The sequence below is a fragment of the Camellia sinensis genome, chromosome 2 (assembly GCF_055761805.1).
Source record: "Camellia sinensis isolate YWXY chromosome 2, ASM5576180v1, whole genome shotgun sequence".
Lineage (NCBI taxonomy): Eukaryota > Viridiplantae > Streptophyta > Magnoliopsida > Ericales > Theaceae > Camellia > Camellia sinensis.
Window position 1 is genome coordinate 63,016,337 of NC_138962.1, and position 16,543 is coordinate 63,032,879.

The following is a 16,543-nucleotide window of genomic DNA, read 5'->3' on the forward strand; positions in this document are numbered from 1 at the left end:
GTTCTTTTTCACTTCTAAGCACTCTTAGGCATGCATTGAGTATACTAAATGAATTAAAGAGCATGGAAGAAACCTAAGAACATTAAGCAAATTAAAGAACATAATGAATTGTATTATGACCTAATGTGTTATGAATTATGTGGGGTCAAGCGCAAGGACGAATTAAGCACCGGAACACTGTGAGTAATATCTTAGTAAAGATATTTTTATGTATGCATTGTTTTCTAAATGTTACCTACGTGGTAAATTTCTGACTTTATGAATTTGTACTATGAATGAGTATTCACTCACTTGATTCATAATAAAGTATGTGAAGTAATTGATATATGAGCATGAAATGGGCCTAAGGCTGTTTAGCATGTTTGACGAGGACACAGATTGGGCCTAAGGCCGTTTGCTATATTTGATGAGGACACAAATTAGGCCCAAGGCTGTTTGGAATGCTTAACAAGATAGACTAAAGGTCATCTTGTATACAAATTGGACCAAAGGTCGTTTCGATTAAAGAATTGATTGGACCAAAGTTCGTTTTGAATATAAGTATGGATGTGATCACGATCATATGCGCATAATTATGAATATAAGAATGGGAGACCCAAGGTCGTTTAGTAAAATGATGGAGGACCGGTGGTCCTTGGTACATAGATCCATTAGACCTAAAGTTGGTCTATGAATGAGTATTGGACTCGAGGTCGTTTTGTATAGACGGACCCAAGGTCGTTTTGTTTTATATATGAGTTGGACCTAAGGTCGTTTTGCATATGGATGTGATGTATTGGACCCGAAGTCGTTTTATTTTGTTATGATTTATAAATCTGATGTGAATAAGAATAGTGGTTTAAATGTTTACATTATAAGTATGACTCATTTATGAACGAAACTCATTCATTAACCTCTTTACTCTGGTATTATTCACTGGGCATTAGCTCACTCTTTATTTATATGTATGTAGGTGAGTAGCGGGACGTCCAATCCCAGCCTCAGTGAGCGTTGAGAAACCAAGTTTTGTGAGGTCAACCAAGGTTGCCTCATGCAGAGGCCTTACTTTTGTTTTTGTTCTTTTATGGTTAGGTATGACCAACGTTGTGTATAACCTTGGAACTTGGTGCGGAAACTGTAAAATGATCCTGGATATACGTAGTACATACATAACATAAATATTGCTTGGTGTGAGTTATTTCATGTATATGAGAAAGTTTTTGATTAAACCATGTATGCACAGCTCATTAGACAATTCTTGTATGTGATGCTTCCGCAGTTTAGCCCCCTATTTTTAAATGTGGTTTGATTTCCAGCTGAGGCCGCAGGTAATCTCATGATTACTGGCTGGCTATGACTCTAATCCATAGGGGCGGGTTTGGGTCATGACAAGAACATTGGTGTCAGGTAGTGCCTAAATTTGCTAGAGTATTTCAGTAGCAGAATTCTTACAATGCCTCTCAATCTTCTAATTCTGCTTTGAATAGTATTTGTAATTGTGACAAAAATTTTCTTGTTAAGCTTATGTTCATTGTCAAATGGTCAGTAATTCTTTTAACCCCACATGCATTATGTATGATGAATCTACTCATGAGACATTCTTTCACAGCTATTTAAAGTTCTGCTCATAAAAACTGTTGAGGTGCAACTAATCAGCATGAATATTAGCAAAGCAGAGGGTTATACTGGTGACACTATACCCATTTTCACCACCAAAATGTTGCTTGCAAACAACAAGTTTACCGTTGCTTATTTACTTTATTCTTGCAGTGAAATTAGTCCAAACAACTGGTTTGGGGACTCTGCGACTGCCATCACCATATTTACTGCCCATTCCTGCTGCTTTGCCCATCTGGTCACTCTTATGTTGTTGTTGTTGTTGTTCTTCTTCTTCTTCTTCTTCTTCTTCTTCTTTTCTTCTTCTTCTTCTTTTTCTTCTTCTTCTTCTTCTGTAAACCATACAAATCACCAAAATACATTAAAAGGTTAGAAATATTTTTTTTCCTGTTTACCTTTGTAATTTTTTTATTATTTTGGATTTTATTAAGCTTAGGTACCAAGAAAAGTATCCATAATTTTACCCCCCAAAAAATGTGTGATTCAGATTCGACTCTTGCATAGTTTTTAATGGTAGATGTAAGAATCTACAAGACAGACCTGTAGTTTCTGTGTAGACTTGAAGTACGTATTTATGCCAACTTGAGCAAGATAATGGAGCTAAAACATAATCTTTCGAGGATACTGGATTGCTGACGATGTATGTTCTCACTACACGTAATGATTTTGGACAATTAAAGGGGTAAGCCTTGTCTTGAGCACCGGCCTGTTTTTGTTCTTCCTCGTACACCACATCAACTCCAAACTCTTTTAACTCAAACACTGTCCTCATAGTTACTGAAGCATTCACTTCATCGCCATCTTCTAGTTGATTCCCAATGCTCCAATGGCTTAACCATATCATATCTTCATTAGTTTCAGGAACGCCAATACATATTGGGCTGTATTTCAAGTTTAGAGACTTGCTTCTGGTACTAATTTCAATATATAAAAATGGTTGATGATCATTCCCATGGCTTGCCCTATTGTCCTCCTCACCGTAAAAAAGTGCATACACAAAACACATATTCAGGCCTCGAACCCTTAAATTGTGCAGTGATGGCAAAATAAAAGATATTGAGGATCCTGTGCTTTTGTTGCTATACCAGCCTGGAACCTCTCTCCCTGGAAAAAATGTGTTGAATACAACACCGAACTCATACAAACCCTGCATTATGAAACTCATAATTTTTACAATCCATTGCATTATATTATGTGTCATGTTGTTACAAGCCCTTGATCATTTAAAAACAACTGTTGATGATAAATCAAAAGTTACCTCAAATCGTTTGATAAATTAAAGTTCATTGCAAATTATGCATGGCACACACATCAAATCTATTCATACTTGTTAAACAAAATATGTATTGTGTATAATTGTTTTCATGAAAATATCATGTGCATATCCATTGTATTTTATATTTGAACTTTTAATTATGTCTAGTTAGTCTAACAAACTTGACTAGAATGATTTATTGTTCTTTTTTGTACCTTGCAAGCTAATTGGTTTTCTGTTATCTGTATTCTTGTCATTGGTATCACCTTTTCAAACACCTAGCTAATGAAGGTGTCATATATACATGAACTGAACAAGATACACTAGCAAACCCCTTAATCACTCCTTCTATTCTTTCAGTGAGCGATTGTTCATTGAAGCCATGCACATATCAAATATTATAGGCTTTCCGTGGAGTACCAATCCCATTTCAAGACGAGGTCAATTGTGACTGGACCTACCCATGGGCTGGAGAATGAACAAGAGTTTGTAAGGTGGAGTTACGCATCCTTGGTACTAAGAATTGTCAATCGTCAAACTATTATCTTGTAATTCTTTCTGGAGTGGTGGATCTGCTAATTGTCATTGTGCCTATGGTTTTTTCCTAAGGTTTCCACATAAATTGGTGTGTTCTTGTGGTGAATGTTTTGCTTTCTCTTCTTGCTTGGCTCATTTTTTTCCTTCTTTTCTTCTAATTGGTTAGTATATTTGCATTAAGTATAGCCTATGTGCCCTCTCTAGGCTAGTTGAAGCCTCTTCCAGAGTGTTTTACAGCCAATATCATTGTATTGAAGAAAGCAACAATTTTTGTCATATCAGAGAAGAGCTATCTTTAAACCTATGAGCTAGACATGTGTCTATAAAGAAATCAAAGAATATTACACTTAAAGATGTTAAAGGGGATACAATTGAGTTTGAAGATGAAGAGTTTGTGAGGATGACCTTGCCTTTTTTGCTATGAAATTTAGAATTTTTCTTAAGTTCAAGAAGGGCAATGTTTTTATACAAGCCTAGGGAACTGACACTTAAAATCCTACCAGCCTTGGTGTTGGGGGTGTTTTTATTTCCTTTGTTTTCTTGTTTGTTTGGTTGGTTTCTCTCCATCCTTGGTGTAATGCTAGTAGATGATTGGCTTGCTTTCTGATCCTGACCTAGTTGGTATCGTCTAGTTTGTTTTAATGCTTAGGCACTCGCCTTCCTTTATTGATGTTCATCTCTGTATTCTGTACGTCTGATTTTCATCAATAAAGTTTCTTTTGCTGATAAAAAAAAAAAAAAATTCTACCAGAACAATAGTGACAGGAAGTCACAATCGAGGGAAGGTAAAAGTTCATAGGTAGTGTTTGGTTATGTGTGAGCTCTTCATTATATATATATATATATAGATAGAGAGAGAGAGCAAGAGAGGGAGAGGGGGAGAGAGAGAGGGAGAGGACCTGGATGGGATGCTTGGCTATATTAAGTGATGTACCACTTAGTATGCACACCTCAGTGTGGATGGGCATGGCCTCCAAATTGAATAAACCCAAGTTTTTGATCATTTCCATTTCAACCTTTCCTACAGGTTGCAACTTGAATAAGCCTTGGACCTCAACCAGCTTTTCACATTTAGTATGTTCAAGTTGTGAGCGGAACATATTCGATTGATATGTTATTTTCTCCAGTGATGTACAATGCCCCACAAACAAATTTTCAACACTTTGTAGGCCTAGCAGTGATTGGAGCCTTGTACATGAATTTAACCGAAGTGTCTGAAGCCTAGACAGATCTTTGATGCAATCTGGTAGAGTACAAATCGGGTTTTTGCTCAGATTCAAGTTTTGCAACAAGGGAAGGTTATTAAAATCCTTTGGAAAAGCATTGTCTGATAAATTGCAGTCCACAAGACTTAAGTTTACTAAGAACCGAGGTAAAGAAACCCGTGAAATTTCTAAAGTTTTTCTCGATTTTGGTAGCATTGGGCAGACAAATGCATGCCATGGTTTGACCTCCCCAATTGTAGAGAGTAGCTGATCTATGGCAATTCCATCTGCATAAAGCACTTTCAGAGATTCCATCTTCCCCATATCCGGTGGCAACTTGTCAAGATTTGAGCAACCAGAAACGATAAGTTTTTCAAGAGATTTGGCCATAACAATGTTTCTCGGTAGCTTCCTCAATTGTTTGCAATCTTTTGCATTCAAGAGAGCAAGTCTCTCCAGGTTGCCAATGGATTCGTGAATCTTAAAAAGACTAGTGCAATCTTTAAGAATCAACCTCTCTAGATTGGGGAGTAGCGAGAAGTCAGGAGTTTTTGCAAGGCTATGGGAATGGCTGAGATTAAGGGTTTTTAATAGGCCAAGAAACTGCAAAAGAAGGACAAGGTGGTGTTAACATCATTTGTTATCAACAAACCCAAATAATTGGAAAAATAATAAAAAATTAATAAAATAAAGAAACAAAAATGTCATACCTTGGTTCCCTTCCAAACTCGTTCCAAGTGGCTATAACGCATGTCAAGCTCAACCAAGCTTTCTAGAGGAAAATCTTTGGGAATGAATTTTGAAGGGAATCCACGGCAACACAGCCATCTTAATCCTTTAGGAAATTCCGCATAACTTCCGTTGAGTTGTACATAATTTAGTTGCAGTAGTCTTAATTTTTGCATTCTTGCAAATGCATCAGTTTTGAAGCCTATATCATTTGCATTTCTTTGCTCAGTGCTTGTTGGGTGTGAGGAGAGGAAGCCAAAATGATGTCGGTTTAGTGCATTTTCTCGATCCAATGATGATTTGTCAAAGAAGTACTCTTTGAAGTGGTGTAGATTTGAAGTATTAGCACGAAGGATTAACTTTGAAGGCTTGCTTTCCCTTGACATATGCATGTCAAGGGCAAGGCCTTCTATTGTTTCAGTGCCCTGTTGACAAAAAAAATGAAGAAAATACCACGGATAAGTACGGATCAACACAAATATGAAATAGTATTCATATACACAAGAAGCATGCTGCTTACAGTTTTTTCTTTTAATACATTGAAGGAATCTTTATGATGCCATAATCTGCTACGTTTCCCAGGCTCCCTAGGCGATTCATGGCGAATAATTTCTCTTCCCATATCTCGAAGCAATTGATGCATCATTAGCTTGTTACTTTTATCAATTGTAACGAGACATCTATCAATGAGATTTTGAATACCAATCGTTGTGTAGAAATCACATTCATCTAGTATTCTTGTCAAGCAATCTTTGTCCTTCCCAACAAAGAAGCAAGCAATATGTAAGAATAAATTTTTGTCATGATCATCTTGTAAGGAGTCGTAGCTTATTTTGAGTTTTTTCACAATTTGACTTTCAGGGATTGCATCTAATTTCTCCAATGCACTTTCCCAAACATGTACACTTTTCCCAGACAGAGATGAACCCAAAACTTGAAGAGCTAGTGGAAGTCCTCCACAATATTGTACTACCCTTTTCGAGTGCTCAATGAAGCCTTCCATAGGATGGTTTTGTCCAAAAGCATGCCAACTGAAGAGCTCAAATGATTCAGCTTCATCAAAATTTTCGACCTTATACACCTCATGAGCTTTGTGAGCTTGCATTAATCGCTCATGTCTAGTTGTTATCATGATTTTACTTCCGGGATGAAGCCAATCCTGAATTCCAATTACTGCATCTAATTGGTCCAATTGATCTACATCATCAAGAACAATAAGAACTCTTTTACATGACATGGCTTCCATTATCTTAATATTTCCTTCATCAACATTATGTATGTTTTCTTTTTTCCTCTTGGAAATTTCCGAAAGTAGTTGTCTTTGTAAACGAACTAATCCGTTTGGTTGCTTTGAAACTTCTCTAATATTTGCAAGAAAACTGCTACTTTCAAATCTTCTGTAATTTAAATTATACACAAATTTGGCGATAGTTGTCTTCCCTATCCCGCCCATTCCACAAATTACAAGCACACCGGCATTAGTTGATTCATCTTGTAACCATGAGTTAATGCTCGTGACTCGAGAATGCATTCCAATTAGGGAAGGTGCATCGCTCAAAATCTTGCGGTTCAACTTGTCTTCAATGACTTTAACAATTTTCTGAATAAATTTTGACTCACGCCTAAAATTGCAATCACAATATGCATGTTAAGATTTGAAGTAAATTAAAACTATAATGTGCAAATTAGTAGCAAATAAATTAATGGATAAATAATACCATTAGTTGACGTTGTTTAAGTGAACAGTCATTTTAGTCTCATAATTTTAATTTGAACAATGGGTCCATATATTTTTAATTTTGTTATAATATGATTCTTTCGTTACTTACTGTTAGAATTTTGAATGGAAAAAGACCACGTGTAAAACTAGACCGTTAGAATTCGGAACATAAAAAAATCATGTGTAAAATTAGATAGACCAAAGCGAAAGTCAAAACAAATTTATTACACCTGTGGTTCCTATTATTTGTTTTGAATTCCATTTTAGTTCCTCCAGTTTTGCACTTGATTTTTTTTTTTTTCTGTTTAAAATGTTAGCAATGTATGATGGAAGGATCACATTATAACAAAATTAAAGCTGCAAGGATCAAATTGTTTAAATTGAAATTATAAGGATCAAAGTGAAATTTTTTTCAAACTAGAGGGATCAATAGTATAATTTACCCCAAAATAATTCACTGTCAGGCAATTGGTCAATATAAAATTCAAAAAAAAAAAAAGAAGGGAAAATTAACAAAAATAAAATAAAAAATAGTAACACATTCCAAAAAGATTTAACCAATATGCTAACATTATAGTATATATATATATATATATGCTATTATGTACAGTACACAACTCAAAAATTTTGTCATTTATTTATTTCTGCTTTGCTATATATAGTCTTAAAATTGGTAAATGCTAAACCTTTGCATTTAGTAATTGTTAAATAGTTTTCTAATTTAATCTCATTCGTTAAACTACCCCAAAGTTTAGACGTATGATAGTGAACTCATCACGTTTGTGCTCACGAACGAATTTAGGATTCGGCTTTTAGAGGGACAAAAACACAAGTAATTTTTAATTGAAAAAAATATTGTAAAAATTTTAATTCAATTTTTATCAGCACAAAAAGAAAATAAAAACCTATTAACCAGACATTTTTTTTTGTAAACATAATTGAGTACACAAATATATGATTGAACATATATATATTTTTTTGTCTACATTAACTTACCAAAAATAGTAACTATTATTATGCCTATTGAAGTTAATTATCTGAAAATATTGTGATTGTCACTTTTTATAATATACATATAAAATTATCTACGATAAGCTCGATGTCAAAATCTTAAGAATATCTTTTTAATAAATGTGATTAAGTAACTTGTTACAAAATTATCTTCTATCCTATTACATAGTTTAGTTTTAAAAAAATTAAAAGTTATAAATGCATGTTTCTATGAATAAAATGATAATTTTTTTTAATAAACAAAAATAAATTTTAGGGCAAATTATATCAGTAGTCCCTACATTTTGCTACTTGTGTCATTTTAGTCATTACAGTTTCAATTGATTCAATTTCAACCCTTAATTTTAAATTTTGCTTCAATTTTGTTTAATTGACAACGTCGTTAAGATTTTTAATAGAAAATTTTCATTGGATTAGTTGATGTTAAGTTACTGAATTGATCAAGTTTACAATTTTATTGCTAAAAGTATAGCACAAGCCACTCATGTGCGCATTTGCCATAAAAGGTTGCTAACAATTGGATCAATTTGAGATATAAAAAAATTTAGAATCAAAATCGATCTAATTAAAATTATAGGAACTAAAATGACACAAGAATCAAAGTACAGAGATTACAGTGTAATTTGTCCTAAATTTTATGAACTCTTTTTTAAGATTGCAATGATGAACATAGACAATATTTTCATTTCTAGAAAATATTCCCGTTTCTAAAGAATAAACAAATATGGGTAAATTATACTTTTCACCCTTGCATTTTGTATCAAATTACACTTTGATCCCTATATATAAAATTGTGACAGTCAACCCCTTACGCTTCTAGTAAAATGCCAATGTCTTTTTTTTTTGTTACTCCACCATGTAAGCCTTTAACAGAAATCAATAATGCAACAAATATATGACTATGAAATGAGGACAAATGAGAAAAATAACCCATATTTTCCATCTATACATATTTTGTCCCAAAATTTACATCAAATTATGATTGTATTTGGCTAAAACAAATTGCATATTGTGAACGATTAAAGAGATAAATTAGGATTTTGCAGAAATTAGAATCACAAAGTTATGTTTTCCTCATTAACATGTCTTTCGTCTATTCTTCTTAATTTCTCTTTAATTTCTCCGTTACTTATTTTAAATTCAAAAATTCTATTTTCTTACCCCTTCGTCTCTATTTTCAACATATATATATATATATATATTATTATTATATAACTCTCACATGCTTATGTGTGTTGGTAGAAAACGTAAATGATTTTTTTCTCTTACTCTCATTTCGTATTTATATGCTTATCACATGACTAAATTTTGTTAAAGACTTAAACAATGAAATAACAAAAGGGGACATTGACACTTGACAAAAGTGTAAGGGGCTGACTGTCACAACTTTATGTGTAAGGATTGAGATTTGGTGTAAAGTGTAATTTACCCAACAAATAATAATAAATACAAAATAAGGTGCATAGAACAAATTAAAGTGTGATTTAATGAAAAAAAACATTAATAACATGCCAAAAAAGAAAAAAGAAAAAGAATAATAATAAATAAGTATAAATAGAATAATTTCCATCTAAAAAAAGTATAAATATAAAATATAAACAACACTAAACAATATAACCTTTCCTTAAGAAAAAAGAAAAAAAGAAAAAAAAAAGGAAAAAAAAAACTAGACAATATAAAAATATAATAAATAATATAAATAACAAATAAAATGGATTAGTATTTTGATAAAACTTGAACCTTTATAATTTTTAGTGTGCGAACCACTCAGATTTTAAGGATAAAAAGTATATTAATTTAAAATTATTTTACAAATTATTAATATAATATAAAAAAATTAAAATCTTTTCAAAAAACGATCGTCCCACGCCCCCATGTCTATCCTTGTTGTACCCAAGTCAATGGGCAATGTTACAGATATAAAAAATATTATTAAATTTTTTTTATCAAATACTCAAAAAAGTATGGTCCAATACTTATGTGATTGTTTGGTAAATTTTTTTGATAGAATACTTGGATCTCCAACATTTTTCACTGTTAATATGTGTTGAAGTTTGCTCGATTCTTGCCTTGTGCGCTTGGGTGCAAGCCTCTGCATAGGTCGTGGTCAGGATTATTTGAAAATTCTCGACCCAACCTGTAAAACAGAGTGTTTTACTTGGTTTAGCCCTCTAAACTCTCATTTTATGTATGTTTGGGTTTAGATTTGTGGAAAAACCTATTTAACCAGAAATGATATACACCTCCACAAACACCTACCCCCATGACTCCCATGCACATGTGTCCGAGAGATAGGGAAAAAAAAAAACACAAAAAAACACAGACACACATGACCAATTACAATTATTTGGGGGGTAATAGGGGTCCCAATAATGGGGTCCAAAGTATTTTCCCTATTTAACTTTGGGTCAAAAAATTACTGTGAAGAACAACAAACCCAAGACGAATCTAAGCCATATAGTTTACTTTATATATACATATATATATATATATATATATATATATATATATATATTTTTTTTGAGTTTTATTTGAATATTCTCCTATTGGTGAATGAGTGAGGTGGTTCCACATATACATTAGGAAAGTGTAATTTCATGCACTCTTATGCTATGTTTCGTTGAGAGATTTAGATTTGGAAAGAAAAAAAAAAAAACATAGATGAAACGTAAATAAAACATACTTACATTTTACATATTTTTACACATTTTACTTTTTCCTTTTTAAATTGGCCACAGCTTCTCTCCAGTCCAAATCTGGACTGGACGGTGCTGTCCGGCCCTTGGGGCTCACTACGGGTCGTATTTCGATAATCTAAACCGTTTAATATGTAGAACTCGTCGAGTACTATATGCTTGTAAAAAATCACGTTGATCGGATATCGATAGCTATATGATCAAATCAGTTTTTTATGAAAAAAAATGGACGGCGAAAAATAAACGGCTTACAAAAAACTGATTTGATCATATAGCTATTGATATCCGATCAACGTGATTTTTTACAGGCATATAGTACTTGACAAGTTCTACATATTGAACGGTTTAGATTATCGAAACACAACCCGTAGTGGGCTCCCAAGAGCCGGACAGCACCGTCCAGTCCAGATTTGGACTGGAGAGAAGCTGTGCCCTTTTAATTCCTTCTTAAATCTCTAACTAAATGCAACGTTAAAGTATGTGAATAAATTTGTACTCTTTTTGTAACTTGGTTTTTTTGTTTGCAGTAATGATATATTCAATAAAATCTACCCATTAAATAATTTAAATTATTAAAATCGGCTCTGATCAAGACCCATCACGGCTCAACAACACTATCTTCCATTAGTCATATATTAAAATTAAATAATTTTTTTTTATCCGTAATTCTTATTTTGTACAACTAGTATACTATATATTACAAATACCATATTAAAGTGCACAAATCCATCAGCAAATGACTGCTCATGCCTTGGAAATCACAGTGGTTTACAAAAAAGACAAAGTAAGAGGAAAAACAAAGCCTCACCAAGACGTGGCCGTTTATAGGGATAGCAGTAAGCACTCTGCCTTATGGGTGTTTGCGGTTCGGTCGTAGATAGAGAACCTTTAATCTATCATCTTTTTACTAGATTGGCAGATTAAAAAAAATCAATTCGCATTCATCCGTTAGATTAACGAATGTGGATTGAGCGAAATGGTAGATTGACGGATGGATATAAATCAGTTTGGTAGTTTAAACTTTTACAAATTTTAAACATAATATAACAACTTGTCAACATTTTTTTTTAGATAACATTCTAATTCAACATAATCAAAAGATTATCAAGTAAATTGTCAAATACCAATAATAAATACATACAAAAAAAATCATGCATTATCAAAACTATTTCATTATTTTTTTTATTTAAAAACTATTTAATTTGATTTTTTTTTAAAAATAATAAAATTAAGCCTTATATTTTCTACACAAAAATATAAATATCAACAGTTGCCATTTGATAAAAAGATCTTCAAATTGAAAACATAACAGAATATCTAAACTTTTTTTCAATTGAAAACACAAATAGAATATCTAAACAAATTGAAAATACAAAATCTTAAAAATTACTAGGGGTGCTCGTGGTTTGGCGGTTTGGTTGCGGCCATAGTAATCTCAAATCCGCTATTCATCCAAAATTAAGCGAATTGAAAAAAAATCAATCTACAACCGTCTGTTCGTCATCACGCATCCGTTCAAAATGCGTTGAATCGGTTCGGTTCGGTTTGGTTGGTTTGGGTGGATCGGAATATCCACTGCTCACCCTTATTGCGCCTTACAGGCAGCAGTATTCCCGTACTCGACCTATCAGTCCACGAGTTGGTAAATTATGGTTTGCACCCATATACTTTGCACCAAATCTCACTTTGGTCTCTACACATGAAATCATGACAATTAACCCCCTGCACTTTTGGTCAAATCTCACTTTGATCCTTACACATGAAATCGTGACAGTTAACCCCCTGCACTTTTACTCAAATCCCACTTTGGTCCCTATACAAGTGTTAGTGTCCCTCTTCTGTTATTTCATTTTTAAATATTTAACAAAATCCAGTCATATGACAAAAAATGTGACTACGAAATGAGGGTAAGAGAGGAAAATATTCCATGTTTCCCACCAATATTGTAATACCGGCCTTTCTCCTTAGCTGTTGTTTTTATGATTACTTTTATGCTTAATCTGGATTATGCATTTATTCGAGCCTTATACGTATATTTATAAGCCTTGTGTCTGTTAACAGATATGTTCCTTTGTGAAAAGACCTGTCTGATTCATTAGATTGTAGAGTTATAAAATTGGGTAGTGGACTAAGTGAGTGGGGTTGGTTCACCTTAAAGTAAGATAGATGGTAGTGTGATTAACTAAGTGATTTAACTAAAGAAACTCTTAGGTAGTTAATCTAAGTTAAAGACTTGGAATGTTTTATATATAAATATCTTGAACTCAATAGGAGGGAGAGAGAGAATATGAGAGCTAGAGTTTGAGTGGAGGCTAGAGAAGAAGAGGAAAGAAGGAGAAGAGAAGAGAGCTTGAAACAACTTCGCTAGATCAACCCATCAAGGTAAGGATTCTCCCTAATTTTTTGCATGAAGATGAAATTCTAGTTTAAACTCATAAGGTTGAGGGTGAGAGTGAGGAGTTGGGTAGTATAAGTCATGTTGTAAACCCAACAAGAGGAACTCTTCCACTTCCTTGTCCACATACCATTACTTAAGCTCATTTACATGATCTTGCATGGTTTTAACCTAGATTTTCATGGTTTGTTGAAGCATAGAATTAACATAAGCATAAATCCTTGTTTTTTTTACTTGTGAGGGTGTTAATGAAATTATGGAATTCAAAGCTAAATTCAATTCTTAATTTGAGTTTGAATCTTGTTTATACACTATGTTTGTTAATTTGTGGACTTCACCTGGTTGGATTTGGGTTTGATTTTTGGGGATTTGGAGTTCCAAAAACAGGGCAAAAACTTGGTTCTGGAACACCCAGAACTGCACGTGCGACTGAGGATCCCGCATGTACGGGAGTGCACTGGCACACGTGCGGCGGGGAGACCCACACGTGCGGAGGACAGGGGAAAATTGGGGAAGCTTTCTACTTAAAAAGCACCTCATGGCGCACGTGCGGCCAAGGACTTTCGTACGTGCGGCCGATTGGTGGCATTCGTTTCACTTTTCTGTGTTATTTATCTCACTCTCGAGCCTTCGTTAGCGTGTTTTACGCTCGTAAATGATGTCCAATTGCATTGTATAAACGTTTAATAAGAGTGATTTACATTTTAACCCATGAATCCTTAAGTTGTGAAACTAATTCGTTGAGTGTTTGATGCATTAAATGGACGATGCTTATATCTGTTTGTATAGGTCAAACGCCTCATTCCAGTCGTCTGCAATACGAAACAGACTGTGAGTAACACTGCTGTAAATATATATATGATTTAAACTATCTTTTCTCTGCTTCAACTTATGTGTTATTCTTATATGTTTCTCGTGTAAATGAATGATAATTCTATCCCAGTTCCCATTCGTTGTTATGATAACTTTGGCACCTCTTTGTATGAGTACAGTTTTGTTAGTTTCGTTTCATGGAACTCCTGTTTAACGTGGCAATAGTTATCATATCTGATCTTTGGTCTTTATGACCTTCTGTTCGGTCTCCCTGACTGCCTGTCCGGTCTTCATGACCACCCGTTCGGTCTTCTAAACTGCCTGTATTTACTATTTTTGAATACACTACGCGAATATTCTATGTGAAATGTTATGCTTCTCAAGTATCGTATGAGCCTGCTTAACTTGTGTTTCATTTTGTGTTTTAATTATCATTCATAATCTCTTTATTCAGTTGTTATTTACTGGGTCCTAGCTCACATTTTGGTACACCGTGTAGGTGATCCAGCTCAACAAAGGGCATAGTGGCGTCGGTCTTACTCTGGTTTTGTCGAGCTAACCTTCGTGCCTCACCACGAGGTTCCCACCTACCCAAGTTTTGATGTGGCCAATATTCACCCTTTTGTTGTGCGCTCATGTGTTTGGTCAGGAATTATTGTCCATGGGCATAGCTCTTTTTTTTTTATTTTTTTTATTTTTTTTTTATTTTTAAACAAACTTGTAATAGCATGTTGTACTTTTGCATGCGTGTATGTATATATATGTATAGCAAAGCCTTTTGCCTCATGCAAATGCACAGCTCATTGGACGTTTTGTTTCTTACATAATAGCTTCCGCTAGCCTCATTTATTTGCTTTGTTCAGTTAGGCCTTTGGTAATCGCGGATTATTGGCCGGTTACGACACTAAACCTACATGGGCGGGTTGGGCCGTGACAAATACACTTTCTCTTACGTGATAAGCACATGAGAGTTATATAATTCAATATATATACATATATATATATATATATATATATATGTTTGTATGATAAAAATTGGGACAAAAAGGCAAGAAAGTAAAGCTTTTGAAATATAAAAAAATGCAACAAAGAAATCAAAGAGAAAAAAAGATGAATAGATAAAAGACTGTGTTACCGTGAAAAACAGAATTTCATGATTTCAATTTATGCAAAACCCTAGTTCATCTTCTTAATTGTTCACAATCTGTATTTTGTTTTAGCCTAATACAATCATATTTTGATATAAATTTTGGGATAAAGTGTGTATTAGTGGAAAATGTAGATGGTTTTCTTTCTTTTTCTTATGCCGTAGGCACATTCTTATCACATGATTAGATTCTGTTAAAAGTTTAAACAGCTGAGTAACAGAAAGGGAACATTGACACTTGTATAGAGACCAAAGTGAGATTTTACCAAAAAGTATAAGGGGTTGACTGTTACAGTTTCATGTGCAGAGACCAAAATGAGATTTGATCAAAAATGTAGGAGGCTAACTATCACAATTTCATGTGTAGGACCTAAAGTGAGATTTGGTGCAAAGTGCAGGGTTGCAAATTGTAATTTAGCCACAGGAAATATATAATCTCAAAATATTTATAATCTTAATATATATTTTAGATATTTCAAAACATTTTCAAATATAAATTTCAAAATATTTTATACACATTTTTGAATACTAACAACAAGAGCTTTCTCAAAATACTTCCAACAAGCACAAAGAAATATATTATTATGACAATTTCAAGGACTAGAGAAACAGAAAAAATTACCGTACCCATCGACTTGATTTTGCAAAACCATCCCTCCCAAATCTGCAACTTCTCTAAGTGCAGCCCTCCATTCTTTTACCTTATGCATCCATTCATTTTTTATTTCATCACTTTCTGCCTCAATATTCTCATGCCTTGCAAATGCCTCTGCAAAGCTTCCTGTTTGGTTCGTAACTTGAGAAGGATCGACATCGTAGAAGACAGGTAGAACCATATGCTTAGAGGTCTTCTTGCATTCGAGGACCATCAAAAGTTCGTCAAGACACCATCTTGAAGATGCATATTCTTTCGAGAACACAACTACTGAAATCCTTGATGCCCGAATCGCTTTATGCAATTCTAACTTAATATTTTCTCCTCTTTCTATATCATCATCATCTTTGAATGTGCGAAATCCTGCCTGCACCAAACTTGTGTAGAGGTGATCAGTGAAGGCCTTGCGGGTGTCTTGGCCTCTGAAACTCAAGAACACGTGATAAGTAGTAGAGATATTGGAGGAGGAGCATTCTTGGCTTTTCATGCTACCCATTGAACAGATTAATGTTCTTTTCTTAGCTATGGTTAAGGATTGATCAGGAATATATATATATATATATATATATTATATATTAAGTAAAAGGGGGTTTCTAACCCCAAGGTCTGTGGGCGCTCCAATATGTCAATCCTAATTTTCTAATTTTTTGTTTTTTAAAAAAAAATTAAACCTCAGCATTTATTAACTTCTCTTAACCACAAAACTTTTTGACTTCTCTCATAATTATTACAGTACCTTTTCCAAAACAAATAATTTGTATATTAAAAAAAATTTAAAATAAAT

General features: G+C 33.6%; 1 protein-coding gene across 1 annotated transcript; it reads right to left on the bottom strand.

Annotated features, from left to right (window-relative positions):
- Positions 1-53: 53 nt before the first annotated feature.
- On the bottom strand, positions 54-16,255 carry LOC114299522 (disease resistance protein RUN1-like). The gene is made up of 6 exons (XM_082910216.1): positions 15,732-16,255; positions 5,843-6,944; positions 5,304-5,747; positions 4,162-5,196; positions 2,137-2,743; positions 54-73 (listed from the first exon to the last, which is right to left on the bottom strand). The coding sequence occupies exons 1-6, from the start codon at positions 16,253-16,255 to the stop codon at positions 54-56; spliced, it is 3,732 nt and encodes a 1,243-aa protein (XP_082766342.1).
- Between the last annotated feature and the right edge of the window lie 288 nt (positions 16,256-16,543).

Bases quoted from the DNA above. Each gene is read 5' to 3' on its own strand.
- LOC114299522 (XM_082910216.1), bottom strand. From the start codon at position 16,255: ATGGGTAGCATGAAAAGCCAAGAATGCTCCTCCTCCAATATCTCTACT. The intron at 5,748-5,842 runs GTAAGCAGCATG...TTTTGTCAACAG, and splicing joins ATGTATTAAAAGAAAAAACT to GGCACTGAAACAATAGAAGG. The intron at 5,197-5,303 runs GTATGACATTTT...CTTCTTTTGCAG, and splicing joins GAGTTTGGAAGGGAACCAAG to TTTCTTGGCCTATTAAAAAC.